At 39.0% G+C, this 22,955-nt stretch overlaps 2 protein-coding genes across 2 annotated transcripts in view; both read right to left on the reverse strand.

Moving 5' to 3' along the window:
• LOC146163625 (cAMP-dependent protein kinase catalytic subunit beta) overlaps window positions 1-8,462 on the reverse strand; it is a 28,808-nt gene extending 20,346 nt beyond the window's left edge. The window contains exon 1 of the mRNA XM_083382563.1: window positions 8,330-8,462. Within this exon, the coding sequence (XP_083238689.1) occupies window positions 8,330-8,372 (43 nt within the window). The 5' untranslated portion in view covers window positions 8,373-8,462. The remainder of the gene's footprint in view (window positions 1-8,329) is intronic.
• A 3,070-nt stretch (window positions 8,463-11,532) lies between these two features.
• LOC146163626 (uncharacterized) overlaps window positions 11,533-22,955 on the reverse strand; it is a 54,661-nt gene continuing 43,238 nt past the window's right edge. Inside the window, exons 37-45 of the mRNA XM_083381041.1 lie at window positions 22,547-22,680; window positions 21,729-21,904; window positions 20,344-20,460; window positions 19,561-19,728; window positions 18,153-18,303; window positions 17,373-17,470; window positions 16,362-16,540; window positions 14,739-14,943; window positions 11,533-13,721 (exon numbers count right to left, since the gene is read on the reverse strand). Coding sequence (XP_083237167.1) covers window positions 13,542-13,721; window positions 14,739-14,943; window positions 16,362-16,540; window positions 17,373-17,470; window positions 18,153-18,303; window positions 19,561-19,728; window positions 20,344-20,460; window positions 21,729-21,904; window positions 22,547-22,680 — 1,408 coding nt within the window. The 3' untranslated portion in view covers window positions 11,533-13,541. The remainder of the gene's footprint in view (window positions 13,722-14,738; window positions 14,944-16,361; window positions 16,541-17,372; window positions 17,471-18,152; window positions 18,304-19,560; window positions 19,729-20,343; window positions 20,461-21,728; window positions 21,905-22,546; window positions 22,681-22,955) is intronic.

Consider the following 22,955-nt stretch of genomic DNA (forward strand, 5'->3'; position numbering starts at 1 on the left):
GAAGTAAAGCGATCTTGCATACCAACAGGCTTGTGATCGCTCGCTTAGTCCAGAGGTTCCCCTACTTCCAAATGGACATTAACGATTTGCGTTACGAAAGTGCCGGTGCACGCTACGGCCGTTTTCGCACGCAAGTAATCAATGAAAACCAACAGAGGCTAACGGCCGAGGTTCGCTCGTACGATCGGCAAAGAACAACAGCGATATCAAAATCGATGTTTTCTTCGCGAGCCAAACGGTGCGATATCGCAAAGGAGCCCATAAATTATTTACCAACGGGTCACATACTTAGCGGTTCAGGGCAAACTTTGCAGGCGGCCAATACGCGCGCCATATCCGGTATTTTTGCGCTGACTGGTATATTACCAGGCCTGAACAAACATTGACAGGCAGACGACATCTTAGCAGCCCAGCGCTATCTACAGCCCCGCCGATTAAGCATGTTTGCTCAACGCTCAGTGCTCGCATAAACCTAGATGTTGCTGCTACTGCGAAGGCTCCTTGTTATCTTGACTACTGTACACGGTTGTAGTTTAAAACGCGACCTTATTAGCAATACCAGGTGCGGTCCACCTGTTACACCAACAGCGGACCTTGTTAAGGGCGTTTTGTCTACGCTGAAATTGACAGATCGTCAATTAATGTAAACAATACAGTACGTACAAATCGCCTGCAGTGACGCATTTCTTATTAACTTTTAGATGCCTGTGGCTTTCGGCGACCTGTTGCCTACTAACGATCACCCAGACGAGTAGACAAAGACACAGACAGCGGTCTGCTAATTCGCAGACAAAACGCTACCTTGAGCAGCCAGCAGCAACGGCAGTAGCGGCCTGTCACTTTGGCCTGAATGGACGAATCTAAACCTACCGCGACAAAGGTCGATCACAAATTATGGCCGAGACGCGGGTGAAAAATCGATGCCCGCCGTCCTCCATGTGATTGATATTACCACGAACCCTCTTGGCTCTGTCTTCAGGCCGGGCATAAACGCTTTTCTTTATTTAAAGCACCTGCCCCGGTGTTTTTTTAAGGGAGTCCCAGACTAGAGGATCGCCTCGGTGGTGAGAATCTCGAACGGTCTGGATCATTTTCTAAAATCTAATTTAAATCGGACACGGTCTGAATTGGTGGGGTTGCGGGATAGATACAACGAACCACTCACACCTTACAAGTCGACAAAGTAAATGGGACAGTTGTCACGGTAAATTCAAAAGTTTCTTTTTCGGACAAAATGTGTTGCCTTTTATGTAACACATCCCTGCGATATTAATGTCCTTATAGGTGTAGAATTTGCCTATTGTACAATTCGGCCTAACTGCAGCCATCCGCGTTCAGCCAAATACTTGAAAAAAAAAACAATTGCCTTCCATTCCTTCAGCGACTACTGCTGCAAGGCAGGCGAAACGCCACATTACGTGAAGCGGTTCGCTGGCGATTTTCCTGGTACGAAGCGGCTGTCTATTGGAGCGTGGACAGACACGAGCACACCGCAGTTCATTCGACACTACTTCTTGCCTTTTGTTGGGAACGGAAACTCGAGCGAAAGGTTAAGGTTTCGGTTAAAGGCGAGCACGGCTGAGGCATAGCACCTGAACATCTGAAACCGATCGGGGTTGTGCCTAAACGACACGGCTCAGCATTTTGCTGCCTGTAACTTGTTTATGACTAAATTATAAATAGTGTAATTGAAAATATATTTAAATTAAGTATAGAACTGTAGAGAAAAAATGGGCTTGTTAAAATTTCTAAAAAACTATAATAAAGCTAAAAACAGAAGTTAGTCGGCCTCTTTATAGGATTACTACAGCAATATTAGCATACCGAATTACCTGTATTACTTCTACTGCTGGTGCTGCTATTTAATACCGCTGCGACTAAGCTATGTGCAGACACTAAATAATGATACAACATAACTGCACCTAAAATAAATCAAGCCGAAAATGCCACCAGCGTTAAGCATCCACATAATGTCATAATGTATGCGTTACTGCTGATTAGTCTTTTGAAGTAGGGCGAAACAGTCCAGTGGAACTACATCCCATTACGTCATAGATGGCTTCTTTGTCGCTAACTTGAAAGCAATCTCGACAAAAGTGCAAAAATCTAAAAAAAGTGAAGTTTCATTATGCTACTGATCACGGACCAGATCTAATAAGATGGCTTATTTAAATCAACAGAGTATATGACGACGGAATCCAACGGTCGACCCAATCAGCTAAGCTATTGCGATACGCGTTTAAAACGTGAGACTCTTGCAGCGCCAAACGAGGTTAATAATATGTACACATCGCGACTATTTATAGCCGTTAACCTGTTTCGTTGCAGCGGTTAGTGATTTGCCAAGCGTGCACTGTTTGCGGACGCAAGCCATACTCCTCTACACACAAACGTTTTTTAAATTCAGTCACAAATATTGCACACCCACAAGCTCGAACGTAACTGGGGCAAGTTTTTCAAGGCGCGTTTTCTTTCTATAAGCAGAACTTTTCTATACCACAGCTATTGTGCACGTAGGCATACATCGGAGACATCCAGAATGCGATTGACAACGAAAGCGAATACACGGCAAGCGACAGAGTAATCGAACGGCAGTAGTACGCATGACATGGTTGTCCACTTGCGCTGCATGACATGGGTTGTCCACTTGCGCTTAAAGCTTTCGCTTGCGTAACCCAGCAATTAAGAGCGTAATCAATGGCGCAGTGGCAGGCCCGCGCCCGCGGGCGTAGCGGTGTAATTGCGTTGGGAACACGACGTGGCAGAAAATGTAATGTTTATCAACATTCGCCGCGGCAACAGGGATGGTGAAAGTGCCTACTTGCATTAATTTGGTTTTCCGAGTCTACTTTTACTTTTTTTTTATTATTATTTTTTTTTTTTTGGGGGGGGGGGGATCTTCAGCTGGCGCTGACGGCCGTACAAATCTAGATATGCGAAACACATAAATCCATATTTTGCTTTAAATTCAATTACGCAAATATACAAGGATCAGAAAGACATTTTCCTTAAGAACACTCCGACAAAATTGATTTATTTACAACAAAGAAGCAAAAAAAAAATGAGTCTCTTGATTGTATTCTGTTTAAAACACTAAAGTTTGGAGTAACCGCTATAGTTATATAGGGCTTACTGAGAAGGAGAATTGCAAAAAAATAGAAACAGTGGATAATAATGGACTGGAAATTGTTTGAACAGGATTACGATTGTGGACAAAACGCCCTGCAAAAAATAACGATATTGCTCAGGATAAAAAATAGGAAGCTTCCTCTATTGCGTGTGGTTAAACAGCGAAACCAAACTGTATATGATATACATAAACCACAAAGGACTTGTTTAAAGTATAACTGAACCGTTACCTGGCGGAAATTGGATAAAAGATTCTTTAATAATGGGCACCATAATAACTTTTGGGAGTTCAATTTCGATAACAACTATTTCAACAATCCATGTTTTTTAACGAAAAGGGTACTAAAGTGGAAAAGAAGTTGTTCCTGCAACCCGCTCCATTCGCAAAAGCGGCGACCTGACAGCTTCGTGCCAACTGCTACCGCCAGAGCATTTTATCTGAAGTGCTCATCAAAGCGCTAGAGGTGGCACCTGACAGTTGATACGGGCGAATTTCTGTTTGCTGCGCACACCTCGTAATGAAGCAGCGAGACGGCGTTAGTCCTGCTGCACAACGCAACACCACTCAACATTAACTCGTGACTGCAGCAGAAGCAATGGTTCTCTACGGTTTAGGCTCATTTTGATGACCTTAATAGTTTTCCTGGAATACGAATGAAAGCTGTACTGTGTTCATGCTAATCTTTTAACAAAAAAAAACCTATACAGGCATTGTTTCCTAAGGAAAGCAATTTGGGGCAAATTGGGACGGAGTGATTGCTCTACTTTCTGCAAAATGAGTCTATATTGTTCGATAGAAATACTGTCAAACACAACTGAAGTGTAACTGAAGAGTTAAGGCGTATAAAGCAGATGCAAAGTAGTAGGCACGTATCACACTTTCAAGCATTCAAACATATCGATCGGCTTAATCGATAGTTATTGAAGGCTTCGTCAACGGAGTAGCTCAAAGGGGCGATTGGGCTTACTTCAACAGCACCAACTGCATTAGACGTTACGGACGTAGAATGAATACGATCGGAAATGATCGAACTACACGTTAGTTTCTAAACCTGCAATGCCGCTTACTCACTCTCCACTGTAACGCAGGGGCAACTCCACTGTTTTTACAGGCCCCGAGCTGCCTTGGTTGCTTTAACAGCGCTATAGACGCCAATAAAACGGCCGCCTTTGCTCGGGAGCACGGTAGAAGAGGCAGTGACCGGCTTGAAATCCGCCTATATCATCCGACTAACCACCGTTTAAGAGTTCGTCTAGGCTCGCCTGAATTCGTCGCGTGTGTGCGCCAACAGCGTGGCACGCGCAATATACGATACGCTAGGCTAACGCGTCTGTCTGTGTATCCGCAGGTCGTCGACAGGAAGCGTGAAGTATTAAGCCACGGCCCGAGCACTTCATCATCGCCGATGCGCGAACAGCGTTTTTGTCGCCTCAAGTTAAGCCGCAGCGCTTCTCTTAATCGCGTTGTCAGCACAGCACATAGTTAGCGGCCCGATAACTCCAGTCACGCTTGCGTCAGCTTCACATAGACACACGTCGTTGACGCTGCTGCGAAATGTTTAGGCTCCGGGTGGATTCTTTAGCGCTCGCGCTGTTTTTCTGTCCACAGATTAAAATGGTTTGCGCGTCGTGCGAAAGCCTGTTGATCACCTTCGAGCCGACAAGTCAAGTTGCCGTGGGTAAATATGGAGCCGTTTACGGAGTGACTTGCAAGCACCTCTTGGCCTCCTAAACTGACAATTTATCGATTAATTGCTGGTAGCGCTGTACATAGTGACCAGTTTCGCAAGTGGTTGAACACAGATGACGAAAAACAAAATCAAGTATGCTGTTTCGGCAAGTGTCCTTACTATTACTGTATAACGCATATTCAAGCGCAAAGTTAATGCAAAACGCTCTATACCAAGGGTTTTAAACTATTTTTTCTTCTTTATTTACCCCTGACAATCTTTGAAGACGTAATTTTTCTTGTAATTTGTTTAAATGCTTATTTTTCGAAAACCTCTGCTGCACACTTTAGTTGCGATAAGTTTGACCTAAAGCTAAATAGTTATGTTTATGTGAAGGTCTTATGGTAGGAATGAGACACGCAATAATTCCAAGGAGAAATAGGTTTTATCGCTTTTGTAAAGCCATACCTGTAAACAGGAAATCATAACGTGACTAGTTTTTGTAAGCGAGTGTACCCAAAAACTATCGAACGGCGTCACGCTCGGAATGTTAACAATGAACCAAGAAGACTAGTCAAATCAACAAAAAACGATCGTTCGAAGTCCACAACTGGCCCCCAGCACCATACAGGAACGCTACGCGTACCAGCTTCAGGCAGATGTAAGGCTCGCCCATTAAACAGTGGCGATCGCTGTGCTGTGATTTTGTGTTTGCAGCTATTGTTAGCAACCCATGGCGCACTTCCGGAGCGGCGAATGACCTCGGTTAAACCCCGGTGGTGGAAGGCCTGTGAGGCGGCGGCGCCAACGAAGTGTATTTTTGCTGTTGGTTTTTACGCGCGCAAAGCCATGGAGCGTGATAACTGGCAGTCAAAGCTGATATGTGGCGAGGTTATGTGGCCACTTCACAAGCACTCCGCTCCACTTTCAAGCTAAATGTATAACTTGCTGTCAAGAATTGTTGGAAAAAATAGCTAGAAACTAAAAGATTTCTACGTTTAGCCACCACTTTCTGATGTGAAACTCTGGCGTGGGTAAGCAACGGTTGCAACAACGAGATTGCCAAGAGGCAACAACTCCCTCACAAAGTTTCGAAATGAATCCTGCTAGTAGTTGAGCAAAGCAACTAAAGAACGATGAAAAGTATCTGTCATTTGTAACATACGTCACGTACATTGGCTAATTTCTTTCAAATTTTGCAAAAATAAATAAATAAATAACACATCCACCCACCAAAAATAACATGCCACGAAAGAAAAACATACTGAGCTTTAAGATTATAATGAAAATCTAACGGTCACAGCATGATTGACATTATTGCACTTTCTACTCTGTACCGTCAGAACACGTCTAATTACAGCACGACCCTACTTCCTTAAACACACAAAATCGCTTCAGCCTTGCATTCAAAACCTTCACCAAAAACAAAATTTTCGGGCATAAAAGGCGCTTTCGCCAAATAAAGCTGCCAAGCCTGACTGAAAACTGCATCTCCAGCGCGACACGCGTAATACCGGCGACAATTGACCTATGCTAAGGTCACCGCCAATCTGCCTCGCCATCGGCTACAACTGACGCGGGGCGAAAAAGTAGCAAAGCAGGCACTTTTTTCGGTTCGGCGGCATTGCTATGCCATTTCTGCGGGCATTCTCCTATCTTCAACGGAGATAATATTTGCGGCTCAAACGAGCAGAAAATTGCCGCCCGACGAATCATCCGCCTGAAGCAAAAACGCGGGCGAATGGAATGAAACCTATAGCGCCCAAGCAGCACCCTTAGGACGTTTAATCTATGTGGCTTTACAGAGCATGAAAAGATCGCAAGCGGAACGTTGGTTCTTAGTGCTGAAAAAGGGGCACGAGGGCGACCACTAGCGGAGGTGTTGCGCGTATTTGGCAATATGTGAGAAGCACGCAACAAGTGGTCAATGTTTAGGCGACAACGGGTTTAGCCGACGCAGAGCGGCGTTTAACTAGCTTTGTCGTATTGAGGAAAGCAATCGATTGATTTGAGGCAATGTACTCGTTAAATTCTTCTGAAATTTGCACTTTGACAAAAAAACAAAATATTTTAAATTACTTGAAATTTTTTTAATTTAAAACTCATTAAAATGAAAGTTATCATTTTGCAGAACGAATACAAAATAATGGCAAGCAATTGATTATTATTGATTAGGACGGTTTTTGCTGGTTAATCCCTGATGTATGCACTGAGCACTGGTAATAGCCAAATGTCCTAATTTGTCACAAATTTCATGCGTAAATCAAAAACAAAAGATAAAAAATTATATGCTGCAAATGATTACATCCTTAAAATGCAACAGCCACAAGGAATGTTTGTGGAGGCAATGTAGTCGGTAAATTCTGCTGAAATTTGCACTTGACAACAAAACAAAATATTTTAAATTACTTCATATTTTTTAATTTATAACTTATTAAAATGAAAGTTATCATTTTGCAGACAGAATACAAAATAATGGCAAGCAATAGATTGTTATTGATTAGGATGGTTTTTCCTGGTTAATCCCTGATGCACTGGTAATAGCCAAATGTCCTAATTTGTCACAAATTTCATACGTAGAGCAAAGACAAAAAATAAAAAAACATCGGCAGCAAACGATAACATCCTTAATGCAACAGCCACAATGAATTGGCTTCCAATGTCACTTGAAACCCAGGCATAAATGCCAGATTGGCAACATAAACTTGCTGACGCTGATATTTAAATTGTATTGGCTTGCAAGAAGGTATTCAAAGATTTAAATCAGATGGGTTTGCCAGAAGGTATTAAAAGTTTTAAATTGTATGAAAGGTATTAAAATCAAAATCACATTTCCTGTATAACGGAATGGACTGTCAAAAATAAATGCACTATCGACCCCTATTGCCCATAACTCTTTAGTAACTCAATTGGCCTGGCACAAACAGCTTAGAGAGCCTCTGGAGACTTTATGCAGAGGCAATTATAAGACTGTAGTGAGCCAGTATGACAATCAGTTGGTTTCGAAAACAGTACAAAAGTTCTAGCAGAGGCTATGTAGTTTACTGAATGCTTTTCACTGACATATGTAAATCACAATCTCTTCTTCTTCTCAATACAAAACCTTTTACTATCTTTATAATGACAACAAATTTTATCAATTGCAATAAAATTGTTTGAAAACAATATATTTTAAATAAGCTTTTAGAAAAAACAATTAAACACATGCAGTATACATCTGTAAGCTTGATGTTTCAATAAACTTGCAGTTGCAAGGTAAAGCAGCTACCAAACACAACAATCCACTTGTTCATGTGTATTGTTGACAAATTTCTTGTTAATCCTGCAAATGGTCAGCGTACAGCATGACACAAATATTGTTCACAGCAAGTTGAGATTTTATGCAGACAAACCAGAATCTCAAATTATCACCAGACTGTTATTATTGTGAGCCTTTAAGTGAAAGGCTACACTATGATTTTAGACAACTACTGTAAAAGTAACTAAAGTTTTATTAACATTATCCATAAAAGCAGAATATCAAAACTTACCACTTTCAGCCTGATCCCCTTTTTTGGCTGGAGTGTTACCCATGATTGACTGGTGGTGTTTCGATTGCTTTCAGCAGCAAAATCAATTACTTAAATCAATCAAAGACTATGTTATCTTCAATTACCAATCCCTACATATATCAACATATAATTTATAACTTTAATTAAAGCATACCTTTTATAAACAAAACAAAATTGAATAATAAATAACTAAAAGACAAATAGTGGGTTAACAGACCAGTTTTATGTATTACTCCATAGTAGATAAAATCCTGGAATGGCTGTGGCAGCTTTCTAGGCAAGATAACATGGTACCCTTGTTCAGCAGTATGTTTCTAGGCTGGAGCACTGTGGTATTGATTTTTTCATTTTAAATCTCAGCAACACTACATTTGGAATTCAATTTACAAGACTAGACTCAAAGAATTAGTCAATTTCAACCATTTTTACACCCAAGTCACAGAAAAAGGCAAAGTTTTTTGACAACGTTACTTTTTTCATGTTAAAGATATCAACAAAATCCTTCATTGTGCAATACACAGAGAACAGTATTTACTTCGTTAATATCAATTTATCTTTCAATTGAGCTGCCAGACAAAATTCCACATACTTACAAAACACAATAGTTTTAAGAATCACAGGCACTCCTTTAGAGTTAAAACTAAAAAATGTTAAGATTAGCTGTTTCCATAAGAAAACTTGGCTAAGGTAAAACCTTATTAATTTGTGTCACCAAGCATCCATAAATAGTACAAAAAACACAAATTACACTTAATAGCCAATAAGAATTTCATTCACAAATAATTTCTGAATATAAAAAACATGTTGCTATGGTATACTGCATGATCTGATAGCAAGGAAGTCATTAATGCCTCATCCAAACCTATGGGCTTCCTATTTTATGATGAGAGACAATATATGAATTATATATAGGACCATGGTATTTAATCTTTTATAGCATTACATTTGCCTGAAAGTTACATGCCAAGGCTGCAGCTAAAACAACAGATGTTTAATATATACCACCAAAATTAGGCTTCCAGAAATCTACCCCGAAATAAAATTTAAGAAAGGTAGTCAATATTCAGTAGTCACATTATGTTGCCATTATGAAAACTAGATCGTTAGTGTTTAGATTAGGATGGCAAAAATACTATAGCCAAGTTCAGCTACCAAATACTGTTTGGTTGTCAACTTGGTTCAGTTGACATTGGAGTTCATGACTTATATTAGGTTAAAATGTTTCTGATTGCTTCTATAGACTGCCTAGCATCTTTGGCAGTACAAACTTTTAGTATAATTCTTAAATAAAAAAATATTTATCACAAATGTATGCATTAAACAAAATGAACAGGAAACATAACTACAAACTTTATACAACATGTCAGTTTGTATTTATAAAAACATCAAAACAAAGTAAAACTGAAACACAATATTCAACAAATAAGATAGCTCTTTTAGAGTAGAATATGGATATAGAAAAACACAACGAAATATTTTTGTAAGTGATGGTAAATCAACTATTCACTTTTCATATTTCACTTCCTATAAAAAAGTTGTTCGATACTAAACTATTTATATTATTATATTACACCTTTAAAGATGTTACCTCATTAAACTATAAAACATAAATAAATGACACAGTTGCCTTAGACATCCTGCTTTCTACTATATGCAAACAAATAAATGCATATAATTGGTCATTAAAATTTAGGAAAATATTTGGCGCTAGAAACCTACCACTTTGTTTTTCTGGAATGGAACAAGATGGCAAAATTTAAATTGCAATAAATAAATAAATGTGGGAAAATGAATATAATGATAACACTTGACTCACCCACTCACCCCAACTCAAATAATGTTAGCAATATAAAACACCAGAAAAAAATGTGGTAGGATTCTAGACCAGTGCAAAATGTTTTGATGTAAACTATAAAAACACCAATGAATATAAAAAAAATTACTAAATTAACCTCAACAATAATAAGTTATACACTGATTGCTGGGTATCTTGATGAACTAAATAAAAACAACTTAAAACAAAACAAAATACTTTACAAAAGTTTACCAAATTGCAATCTATTAGCTTTTTTAAAAACAATTTAAATAAATTTTATCTAAAAGCTTTTCTTTTATTTAAATGCAAAGTTTATTCGATTTAGGCTTTCTTATGAACCAAAATAGCATAAATGTAAAAGCATAATATACTTCCACACCAACTATTGTTTATTAATTTGAAATAACATAAATTTCAATGGACCGAAATGCTGCATTCGCACATATATTGCAGACCACAAATGGACTTTGGGCTCTACGAGGAAACGACAATGAGCATGCGATTTTCTAGCTGCAGAGAGCAATAAGCATAATAAATAAATAAAAAGATAAAAAAAAATATGTACAACACACCAGTTCTACATGAATCCAACAAGTTCATTTAAGGCCACCGGTCATATTTTACAGCACGATCCCAGGAAAAAGTCATTTCTCAATCGTTTAGCGAAGGAGGCCTAGGCGAGAGCATTCGTTTTAAAACTATACGAGCGTAGCGAAAATAGCGATACTACGCCACTTGAAGGGCAACTACAGGAAATATTAAAAGCCACACAAAGGCGCCAAAGTAAACATAATTGAAAATCGATGACAAAGGAATATTAACAAATAACCCAAATATTTACGTAATATAAATAATGTTCATTAAATTTTATTATTTGGGTTTATTGCGTAGCTCCCGCGAAACACCCATATTAAAAACCTTATTGATGAAGTATTTCCGTTTTATTTACGGCCTGGGTTTCGGTAAACTGACACAAATTATACTTTCTAATGTCGCCACTGCTTCAGATTTTGCTACGGTGGTTATCGCGTCTGTCAGTGACTGAACCTGTTCGTAAATGGTTATTCTGCGATTGTGTTAAAGCGGAACTCTAAAAAAGTCTACGACAAAAAAGCTAGTTGAAAGCAGCAATAACCTACGAAGCAATTTACTTCTACGTCATAAACAAACGACAACTCATAGAACGCCTACTTCAAATAAGTAACATAAATTTTGTAAGCTGCCAATTCGGATGCACAAAAGTTCGAGGTTAGGTTTATTTCTTTACGGTCTTATTAATATTTAAATAAATACAGTTCGCCGACCATACCTTGATACGGAAATGTTGGCCTGTTCTCTGAAATAAAATCACAACACTCAGTTAAAGGATTGTTCCTATTTATATTTAGGAGTGCTTACGAAAAACCGGCAAAAAGGTAGCTGCTATGTACAGTTGTGTCGCGCAGGCAACGTTTAATTGTGGAAACACACATAAGCGACACAAGAAAGAAGAAAAGTGCAAGCGCTACGGAGGCTAAGACACAGCAGTTACACTACGGGCGACTGGCGTACACAACATAACCTTGGATAGGACTTCGTTGCCGAGTCAACGAAAAGAACCCTTAGCTCCCATAACCAGATAGAAGAACACCTTTATGCGCTCCTCAAAAAAAAGTGCCCCGATTGAAACTGACAAGTGAGTATTGGCATGGGCGTACCTGAAACTTTTGAAACGCGAAGCGGTCGCTTTGCCTGCATTCGTCACCGCGACCTTTTCGAGAACTTTCGTCGTTTTAAAACAAAAAAGCGAATAAAGGTTTACTGACAAATTGGCTGTGCAATTTTTTTGTGAGATTGTCAAAGACACGCGCAAAGCGTGAAAAAAAATGACGCGATAGCATTATATAATTACAGGGTTTAGTAAAATCGATAGACAACGTAAGAACTTAAGACAGGTCAAGTAAAATTAAAAATGGTAAGTCCAACGTGCCCAAAGAAAATTCGGGCCTTGACACAGTTCATTTGACGTCACACAAACACAAGCAGTCGATGAAATATTTAAAAACCCAGACCAACCCAAATCAAATTAAACCTGGTCCACTCATAATACGGTAGAGCCAATGCATAGAGAAGGGGAGCTTAAAACGGATCAGCTGGTAAACCCTAAGCGTGCTATACACATAAGCTACTACAAGAGACACTGGCTAAGACAACACACGCTATTACAGTTTTATACCAAAGGTGAAAGTTTACAAAATGTAACACAAAACTTAGTTTTCCTTAAAACAGCCTTGTCATTATATGCAAATAATGCCAAAATAAAACAAATTACCTTCTTAAACTGCGTGATTTGATAGTGCTGGGTTTGAACCACGAAATATTATCGTTATATTAAGTGAAACCGAAGCATGTATGGAAAGAAACTGGGGCTCGTCAAACTAACTTATGCTGTTCCGCAAATAAACAACAGACGCTAAAAATTAGCTTGAAATAATCAACTAAAAAAAGTTTCGTAAGAAAATGGCACTGTCACTTTGTGACCTTAACGGTATTGCCGTTATAAAGCGCTTGTGTAAGCCATTAAAGTGAGGAAAAATAAAGCAATAAAACGACCTTACTTGCAGATGTATTCCTGTATAAAATTACTATAAAACGGCGAGTACCAAAACAAACGTGTCCGTCAAAGTGTAGCTGTGTTGGTTTAGTCCTTTGCAAACCTAATGAAAACATTAAACGCGCCTGTGGTAACAGTTTGGCAGTTCGTAAGTAACAAAGTACCGCGAGTCCAACGTTCAAAGAGCAGGGGCCGGTTGTTGAGTTATGACAGGCATTTTGCCGAAACGTTTGTACCGACAATTTACAGCGGGCTGACGATCGGTAATGTTCTTACAGTGACAAATGCACGAAAGGTGGAAATGAAACTTCCCGAAGCGGCACTAATGAAAAGAAAATCCTTCAGCGTTTTGCGTGTTGATAAGTTTCGCTGAACACTTGTGTACAAATATCGGCCCGCAATAAAGTTTACCGCCATACCTTGAAATAAGACAAACGACGCTTTTCCGCCGAGCCAAAAAAAGGGGTGAGAAAGAAAAGTATAGAGACACAATAAACACAGTTTGCTCTCAAAACGAAACACCGGGTTTGTGGAATATTTACTTGTCCCATCCCCTAACAACTATACTCGCGTTAGACCAGCTACCCAAAGCAACAATCAACCGAGATACGCGTGTGCGGCAGGAAAAAGAAGGAAAAGTTTACGTAAAAACGGGGCGGTAAACAAAGAGCGGATTTCCAACAAAAAAAAAGTCGAAAACAAGACGAGGAAAATATTTGCACGATGAACAAGTGGGACAATGCATAAAATCGGCGCGTAGGATGTCGCGGAAAAAAGGCGCCCTACGCCACAATAAGCGGCTCGTCGTCGGCGAAACCGGAGATCATTGGCGTTTCGGCGTCGACGTCGTCCAGGCCGTTGTCGTAGTCGTCGCCGACAAAGTAGGCTTCGCCCGACTGTGGGTCGTAATGCGACGAGGCGAACGTGCTGTACGATTGGTGCAGGTTGCGGCGACGGCGAATCTGCAAAGTATAGAGTGGTTACTAGTTACTATAGGAAGCTGATTGAGGTTTGGCATGCCACAAAAGTTATTAATCGCGATAAATATGGCAGTATGTGGACCGAACGATAGACGACATAGCACAAGAAAAAACAATGTTGTAAACAATCCTTTTTGAAAATGAATCGAGTCCGAGTGAAGTCATTCGCGAAACAACTGAAGTTCAAGTCAAGCTATTATAATTAGCAAATTGAGTCTAAGTCATTAGTTACCAAGTCCAAGTCCAAGCCATTACCGTGACACGTCAAATCTAAGTTACGCCATTGTCTTCTAAAATTAATGTTAAATTAACAAAATTGTCAGAAATAAGTTAAATTAAGTCAAGACCAAGGCATAATGAATTAATTTCAAGTCATTGACTCATTAAAAAGTCATTAGAATCACTGAAAGCCATTCCAAGACCGATGAAAACTGTTTCTAAGCGTTATGTAAGCTACTCATCAAATTCACACAATGTATATGTTTGCAAAAAAATTAGAATTCAACTAATTCGCTTCGGACAACCTTTTCTCCTTATTCCCATTCTTATCATACAATTTTTTGCTATCGATTTTTTGCTATCAACTCTTGACAGCACCCAGGCCAAAAACGATGAAAAAGCATTTAAGAAATTGCAACAAAATCTGCTTGTAGCGTTCCGGGTGCTACACACTCTAGTTTAAACTCACACAATGGTAAAATCAATTTAATAAAAAATATATTTATCCAGCAGTTCTAGTTTTTATGAAAATGATTTTCATTATAATAATAAGTTTCTTCAGTCAGCTAAAAAAAAAAATGTAAAATGACTTAAGGTAGATATATATAATATGGGCTGTAAAGTTACGGTCGCTAACAACACTTCTGCATAAAAAATGCCCGTTTTTTTTCAGCCACAATTGAAACCAAATCAACCCTTTATTTTCGCTAATTGCTAAAAAATTCTATTTCAGTATTTCCCTGCAACCAAAATAATCGCCAAACTCAACTGCCAACTTACAAGGAAGACGCCGCCGAGCGCAACGCAGACTATCAGGAAGAGCGCCGACACCGCGATGGCAACGACCTTGGAACCGGTGAGGGAAAGACCCCCGGCGGAGGCGGTTGGGGACGTCCAGGTCTCGAAGGAGTTGCTATTGAACGTAACGGGGGTCGAGGTGACGTTGCAAGTGACGCGACATCGCAGCTGCAGGAACACCGTGTACCTGTGTGGAGGGAAAATTGCTGTTGTTATACGAGGGCTCGAAATTAAGTCGCTTTCGAAAGTGAGATCAAGGCATTTGAAGAGGGTATGTAAAATTTCTAAAGCAGCATTTCTTTTCGAGGGTCACTGGAAAAATTACCTAAAAATCCAAACATATGTGTGTGTTTTTTACTATTTCTTACTTTAGGTTTTCGACTTATCTCATTCACCCCACGGTTATTTACAGACAAAGCAACTATAAGGCAAATAAAATACAAACTTGCAACCATTTTAAGAGAACTATCGGCCAAACCTAAAAATCGAGTTTGGTATGCCACCACGTTTTCAGAGGTCTACAGGTGCGTCTTGAGATAGAAACACTGGTCTAAATCAGTGGTTCTTAATCGGCTGGTGCCCCCCTAGTATAGGGCGCCAACCAATTCTGACGGAGGCACGAGCTCTAACAAAAATTTTCCTTTTTTGATAGTGATTTTAATAGTTGCATGCGATCGCGGTCAAAAGGACAGTCTAGAACAGGGGTTCTTAAACTGGGGTCCATGGACCTCTTGTGACGTAAATTTATGACGTCATTTTTTTGCCTACTGTGGTCCACGCGAGGCCAAATAAGATTTTAGGGGCCCGCAGTAGAAAAAGTTTAAGAACCCCTGGTCTAGAATCCAGAGCAGGGCTTGGCAAATATTTAGTCAGAGGCTGCATGAAAAACAGAAAATGCTTTCAATGGTCAAAAAGAGAAGCAGAAATACAAACTAAAGTGTGATTGTTTCAAACAGTTTTTAAGAGTATTGTTTTGACAAACTGATAAGAATAGAATAAAGTATATTATTTAATGAATAAAACATGCCAAAATCAACATAACTGTTTGTCTAAAAACGTTTTATTTTTCAAAAATGATCCATGGGCTGTAATGAATTACTTGGAGGGCCGTAGTTTACCCAGGTTTGGCCTTGAATAATCTGTTCTTTGGAATTTAATTGCAAAAAAGGCTCGAAAAAGGGATCGGACCGCTTTTGCAACTCCACATAAGATACCCAATGCCGTAAGAAAAAGCACGGTCGTACAATTTAACTTTAAACTGTTAGCAATGGTTAATCCAACCGCTTTAAAAGTTATAGGGTATGTTTTCCATCCTGTTTTAACGTACATTTGCAAGCTTTACAACACGGGCGCCTTTAATGCAGCAATGGTATCCAACAAGGAGTGAAAGTGCAAAAACAACGAAAGAATAAAGTTATACAGGATTTTTTATCGTTTCCCACCAAGGACATGGGTAGTTAGCTTGACTCCAACAGAACAAGGACCGCAACACTTAAACAACCAACTGAATCCTTGCAACAAATCACAACTTTTGAGGCAAAGGAGTAAACCACGTGTGGTGATGTCCAATGGCCATCGACCAACCACAGAGCATTTTCTCATTACCATTGGTTGCGAGTCAGCGTGTCGATCAGAGCGTTGGTGGTCGAGTTGCCGACGTCGAAGAGTTCGTGACATGTCGTCACTGTGGGTAACTTGACACTTCCGTCGCACAAAATCACCCGGACGGTTCGCACCTCGCTGGTGTAGAGACTCGACATCTTACTCGGGATCACCCAGTTGATCTGCAAATCAACCGAAGCGTTTAGTTAGTCGTAGTAGTAATTTTAGAGGTAAAAGTTGCACTTTTGTACGTTTTTTATAAGTCTTTATTTAGTTTCAACGGAAAAAGTTACCTACTTCTATATGGGATTTGATATTAACCTGCAAATCAACCCGAACCGTTTAGTACTTTAGTTAGTCGTCGTAGTAATACTAAAGTCCATATGGGATTAAGGTACATTTTTCGTACGTTTTTTTTTAGGAATCTTTATTCATTTTCAACATAAAAATGTTACATACTTCTATATGGGATTTGTTATTCCTACAATGTCTAATAAAACCTCCAAACAATATGCTCCGAAGTTTAGTTTGTGTTGATTTCGCGATTTTCATTTGTTTCTGTATTATGCTCTGCACTTTGGCGCGGTTTATGTTTTAATAAAACAAACAGCAGTTTTATTGTCAAACAGCGGAACCTGCATCTACATGCCGCCCCTCTTCAACAACGATTATTGTTCAACTGATGAAGTTCGAATAAATAACTGTTGATAACAAATAACAACATCATCGTACAAAGCAAGAGATATTAAAGAACAAAAACACGGAGACTTAACTTGAGAAAATTGAAGGCACTGCGAGTCTAGAAAAATAGTTGACAAAATATTTCAACAAATTTTTCGGTTACATTTATCATATTCTGCTTTGGTTTAACGACACTCCGATAAACATAGACGGGTCACCAAGGCTCAGAGTGCCACTTTCACGTTCATAATTTATTTTGATTTACAAGAAGGAGATAAATCAGGAAGCACCGCGGCTCTTATGCTTACAGTATCATTTTTTACCGCATTATACCTCGAATGCCAAGTATCCGGTATCGTAGAGCTTGATGTCGGTTGGAGGTTTGATGTCACTTGTTGCGAACACGCGGGTCGCGGGCTCTCCAAGCTCACCTGAAACGCATAGTGTGGTCAAATGCGAGGCAAGGGCGGGTTGTATTGCGCACAACTTTTAGGATAGTTTCAAGTCAAACCATTTAAAAACATCGACCAAGTTAATACAACACTGTGATTGCGTATACGTCTTTGAGGGCATTAGTAACAACAAAGGAACATGCAGACGGTAAGCCAGTTTACACATGGATAAGATTTAAAAATGTTTTTTTTTTTGTTTTTTTTTTAATTCTCGGTAACTTGAGATTAGGTATGTTAAGTACTAAAAAAATGGTAAACTTGACTACATTTTTAAAAGTGTTTTAACTCTGTCCAAAAATTAAAAATTGAAGGTCAGTTGTTCTAGAAACACGTAAAGTTTAACTAAATGTCCAAATCCCCCAAAATGTGACAAATAATATTTTTGTTTTTCCAATGGAGCATTGTCTTTGCATGCTATTGCTACCAGGCATACTTAAAAGAAGCTCTTTCGTTACCTGTTTATTTTATCTGACGTTTCAGCGACCTTCATCAGGGGTGTCCTATATAGGTAGCCGAAACGTCAAATAAAATGAACAGGTAACGGAAACGATTTTTTCTAGCATTCTTGACAGCATGTTGTTAACCTTGTAAAACGCCCTTTTGATTCGGCATACGTTTGTTAAAAAACAGCAAGTCCTAGAAATCCATTGGTTTTACTCACCATTTATAATTTGCTGCACAGTGGTCGAGTACACTGCATCGGCTTGCACGGTAACGGCTTGCGACTCAACGTGCACCTCTGCCGTCTGCTTGACCAAAAATGTCTTCCAAAGCTTCTTCGTGTCTGGGTTGCTCACGTTCACTCGGTAGCCCTACGTTGGTTTCATGTGTTAATTAAAAAATACACAAGCGTAAGTTTTGCCTGGGAATAGTTTAACCCAGCGGTTCCGAAACATGGGTCCGTACAGCATTTTTAGAGGGGCACCAAGGAGAATTAGTCTTTAAGTTTTTCAACATTAGGCTTCAGCGAATGTTTTTAAACATTAGTCTATGTTTTAAACAATTATCTGTAAACATTATTGTCTTTATTCAATGAAACATATGTACACACATATGTGTGTTAACAACTGAGATCTAGCCCTTCTTTGAAGCTGCTTTTTGACCAACGATAACGGTTTCCGTATCATTAGTACACCGAAAAGCCAAGCAGAGCAGACTAGAAAAACAACTGACTGCAGTGAGGTTCGAACTCACGACCTCCGGTCAAGCCGGGACCGTCGCTCTACCAACTGAGCTATGCAGGCTCAGAGAGGAGCGAGTCGAGAAACAACCATACGCCAATGCTTGCTCAATTGTGCATTAGTCTTTAGTTATGCTTTATTATTCGATCATATAACGTCTATTATGCTGTAGTAGCCTACCTGCTATCAGCAAATCGTTCGCATTAGTTAAAAAGTTGTTACAATAGAAAGAATCGTGACTACGCTACTGTACTACAAAAAACATAATGTCAACTGACCCTTCAATTTTTTTAGGGCCGCGAAATATTATAATAGTTTGCCCACCAGGCAAAATTTTAAGGAAAAATGGGAACCGCTTAGATTAACCCTTAACCTTAACGTATCGCGTTTAGTCTGCGGCACATTAAAATAATAAAAAAATTGTGAGCTTTAAATTTTACAGCAATAAGTTATTTCTCGTTTTCTTCTCCTTGCATGCATTTCCTAAAGGAAAGAGGAACTCAGGGGTGATTGCGTTTTATAATTGATTTCAAGTTTTGACGGTTGCATGTGTAGTTGGAACAGGAGATCTACGATGGTTCACATTTCCATATTTTTTGACCAAAAGTAGTAACGTGAAGTAATATGAAAATAAGTTAATAACAGGATAAAGCTGAAATACATCCCAATAATATATTATGGGGCATCTCTAGTTAGAACACATGTCGAAGAACAAAACACAATAAACGTTTGATTAAATAAATTTTGTTAGGCACATAAAATTTAAACCGCAACTTCGCCAAGTAAACGTTAAGCCGTTATCGTTGGTCAAAACACCACTCTAGAAGGGCTAGATCAGAGTTGTTGAACACGTACGTGCGTGTATCTTTAAAAAAGTCTAGCACTTACCACCGGGTATCCATCCATGAAGGAAGAGTCCCAGTGGAAGACCACCTTAGGAGGATAGGACTTTAGCACCTCGGCTCGGAGGTTTAGTGGGGAAAGAGAGAGGTCCTCCTTCGGTTTGAGTGAGATCACTTTGCTCCATGGGCCGATGTAAGGAGAGTATGTTTGCACCTGGACAAAATACGATCTTCATTAGGAAAAATTAATAACTTGGAATTAGGCTTGTAAGCCAACAAAAAAGCGCGACAGGAAGACTTGTTAAATAGTTGGCGAAGGCTGCAATGCTCCCACGGGTTATGTTTTTTTGGAATTGACATTTAACCATAGTAACAAATTGCCACATACTTTTATGAAACAAGTTGAAAGACATTTAATGACTTTATAAGAAATATATATGTTTTTATAGACCTTGACTTCGATCACATGAGAGTGCTTTAAATATAATTCATAAACAAACAGTATAAACGCCTTGTTCAACACAACAAAAAATAGTTAGGAAAATACGTTACTACGGCACTTTTTAAACACACAACTTAAAGATGCACTTAAAATAAATTCCAAGACGATTCGATGACTTTTTGAAAAAAAGTTTTATAAAGACCTTTCAAAATGCAAGTCATTTTAAAGAAAATCGAAGAGATTTAACGAGACTTTCTGGCAGCTCTCAGTAGGCTTTTTGTGGATGAAAATGTTTTTATTAAACAAATGAATTTAAGTCATCCGAACAACGGTGAATTTAAGTCATCCGAACAACGGTAACCATAAATACGCTTTGTCAGTTGTTACCTGGAAGAAAGAAACCCTGTTGTGCTGTAGTCCAGTTATATTGACCGATGTTTTGTCCTTTACCAGGTGGTCTAATCCGTCTTCGGCCAGAGTGCGAGAGGACGTACCGTAGGCGACCTGCAAAAAACAACAAGTGAAACTACATTTTTCGATCCGTTTTGTTTCTGCCAAGCCGCGAATACACGCTAAGTAAAGTGTGTATTTTATTAAGACCGCGCAACACAAAAAAGTAAAAGCTTGCGGGGATATTGATAGCGGACAACGAATGAACGTTACCATTTTGAGGAGTATGCGATTTGTCGCCATTTTGAACCCTAAAAATCAACTTTACGAAAATTTAACTATTTAAAATTTAAACAACGAAAACCTGATTGTGAGACAATTTGCAAGGTTTCTTCTAATGCCACGTTGGCTTTGAAACACTGGTGTATTACGTAGGGCGAAACTCGAAGTTCAATCGTCAAAAGCGGCAAAGTACAGTAAATTTTAAAAACATATAAATGCCAGATGTACCAGGTGGCGAATAAATAATACTAGGGACCGCCGTTTACAGTGAACCCAATGTCTGACACTAAAAAAATCCCACTTCACAGAAATCTAGGGCAATGTGGCGGACGTAGTGATGTGCATCCATGTGCTTTAAAGCGTGCAAATTGCAGTGTTGTAATAACTTAATGACTTGAAATATGCTTGTTTAGGCAACATGACTTGATTTGACCATACTGGCGGATTGCATTTTTATTTATTAGTTTTTTCTTTATATTCGCTTTTTTATGTTGCGCTTACCCCTTATCATGCCGCAGCTAACAAAACAGCATCAATCGCTATACTACGACAAAATCTAATCAAAAATACGAAAAGCAGCGACTTGAGTTCTTAGGTCGGATTATTTCCAGAGTTGTGAACAAGTCATTTTGAAATGTCTTAAGTCGCAGTCAAGTCTTTTGCATAAATAAATAATCAAGTCCCCGTCCAAGTTATCGGTTGCCCAAGTCAAGTCCCAGTCAAGTCATTATGAGAGCAAGTCAATTTCAAGTCATGTCATTGACATAAAAGTAAACTGTCATACTATTAAAATTGGTGAACTCGTGCGATTATAAACAATAATTTCAGTAAAAAACACACAAACGCAATACACAGCACTAAAAGTGTTTCATGTGCGAAACTTGAGATACATTTTAATAAAAAACACTTAATTTAATCCGAAGTTATTTGACAAAATGACTTAAGTCCAAGTCAAGTCATTTGTCCAAAAGACTTAAGTCAAGTCAAGTCCTTTTGGTCAAAGGACTTAAGTCAAGGCAAGTCATTTAAAAATCGAGACTTAAGTGCACTTAAGTCAAGTCAATGACCTCAATCATTACAACACTGATTGTTTCACTCACCTTGAACGTGATGGAAGAAGTTCCGACGATGCGATAGTTATTCTGACTGGACCAGTCGAGCAGGATCGTGTCGACATTCACCTTCTTGCACTTTGTCATGTTCACCACCGGAATCTCGCAGTGGCCGTGCGGCGCTTGGAAGAACACCCACGAACTGAACGCGCTGGTCAGGTTGCCTGGGTAAATAGAAATACGTTGCTGCGATTAGTTTAGCACTACAACAGTGTTTTGTCGTTTTTAGTGGAGACCCAAATACTATAACCGTAAGCCTATTAGCGAAGCTTTGGTGACCCGGTTCAATTCATTAAACTTTTTGAAAGCTAACAAAAGAAAGTGAACAAAACAAAAATGAAACAATAGCTGTAATAAATTCAAATTTAATTAATATTAGCCATGTCTTCGTTTTGCTCAAGCATTTTTTTTTAATTTGCCTAGAACCAATCTCAATAATCTAACCAAGTGGAATACTGCCGTCCCAATCAATGTAAACCGTGACCCGATTTGGGGTCGCGGCCCATGGGTTGACAAAAATACTACACATGAAACAACTGGATTGAGCAATTTGGTACTTTGGATTTTTGAGTGTTTAATATCATATGCCTAAAGAATAATCGAATTCGAAAATTTTAAATATATTATATCAGAGCTTGGAAGATATTAAAAAAAGTGTCCAGTCGCCCATTTTTATAAAAAAAAACAATTTAGTAAACCTAGATAATTATCAGGACCAGTGAAAGTACATAGTTAAAAACAAGTCGATTTTACGTAATCAAACCCTTAGTGCTTAACAGGAGCCACAAACACAAAAGGCGAGGCACCTTTCACGATGGTTTTCACTCGCGCCTTGTAGGGTTGACTCGGCGCTAACTTGGTCAGGTTGAAGAAAGTGTTGGAACCGTTCACCCGTGAGATCACGTGATAAAACGACAGGTATTCGTCCTGGATTTCAACTCTGTAAAAATGTATAAAATAAATCGGTTTAGGTTGCAATTGACGACTTATCATTTAAAAGGCTGATGTAACGACGCAAAAGTGCAAACGTAAGAAACTTTAGCAGAGACAAGTTTTTTCATTAAAAGCCTTTGGGTTTAAAACTTTAATTTGTTCTTTGGCTTGCAGTTAAATTGCAATAGTACAAAACCCCTTTTCCCAAATTGACATGCTTTAAGACTAAACTATTGTGGATTGTATAAAAACAAGATTGGTAACATTGCATAAACAACAAAC

The sequence above is a fragment of the Ascidiella aspersa genome, chromosome 2 (genome assembly GCF_963924565.1).
Source record: "Ascidiella aspersa chromosome 2, kaAscAspe10.2, whole genome shotgun sequence".
NCBI lineage: Eukaryota > Metazoa > Chordata > Ascidiacea > Phlebobranchia > Ascidiidae > Ascidiella > Ascidiella aspersa.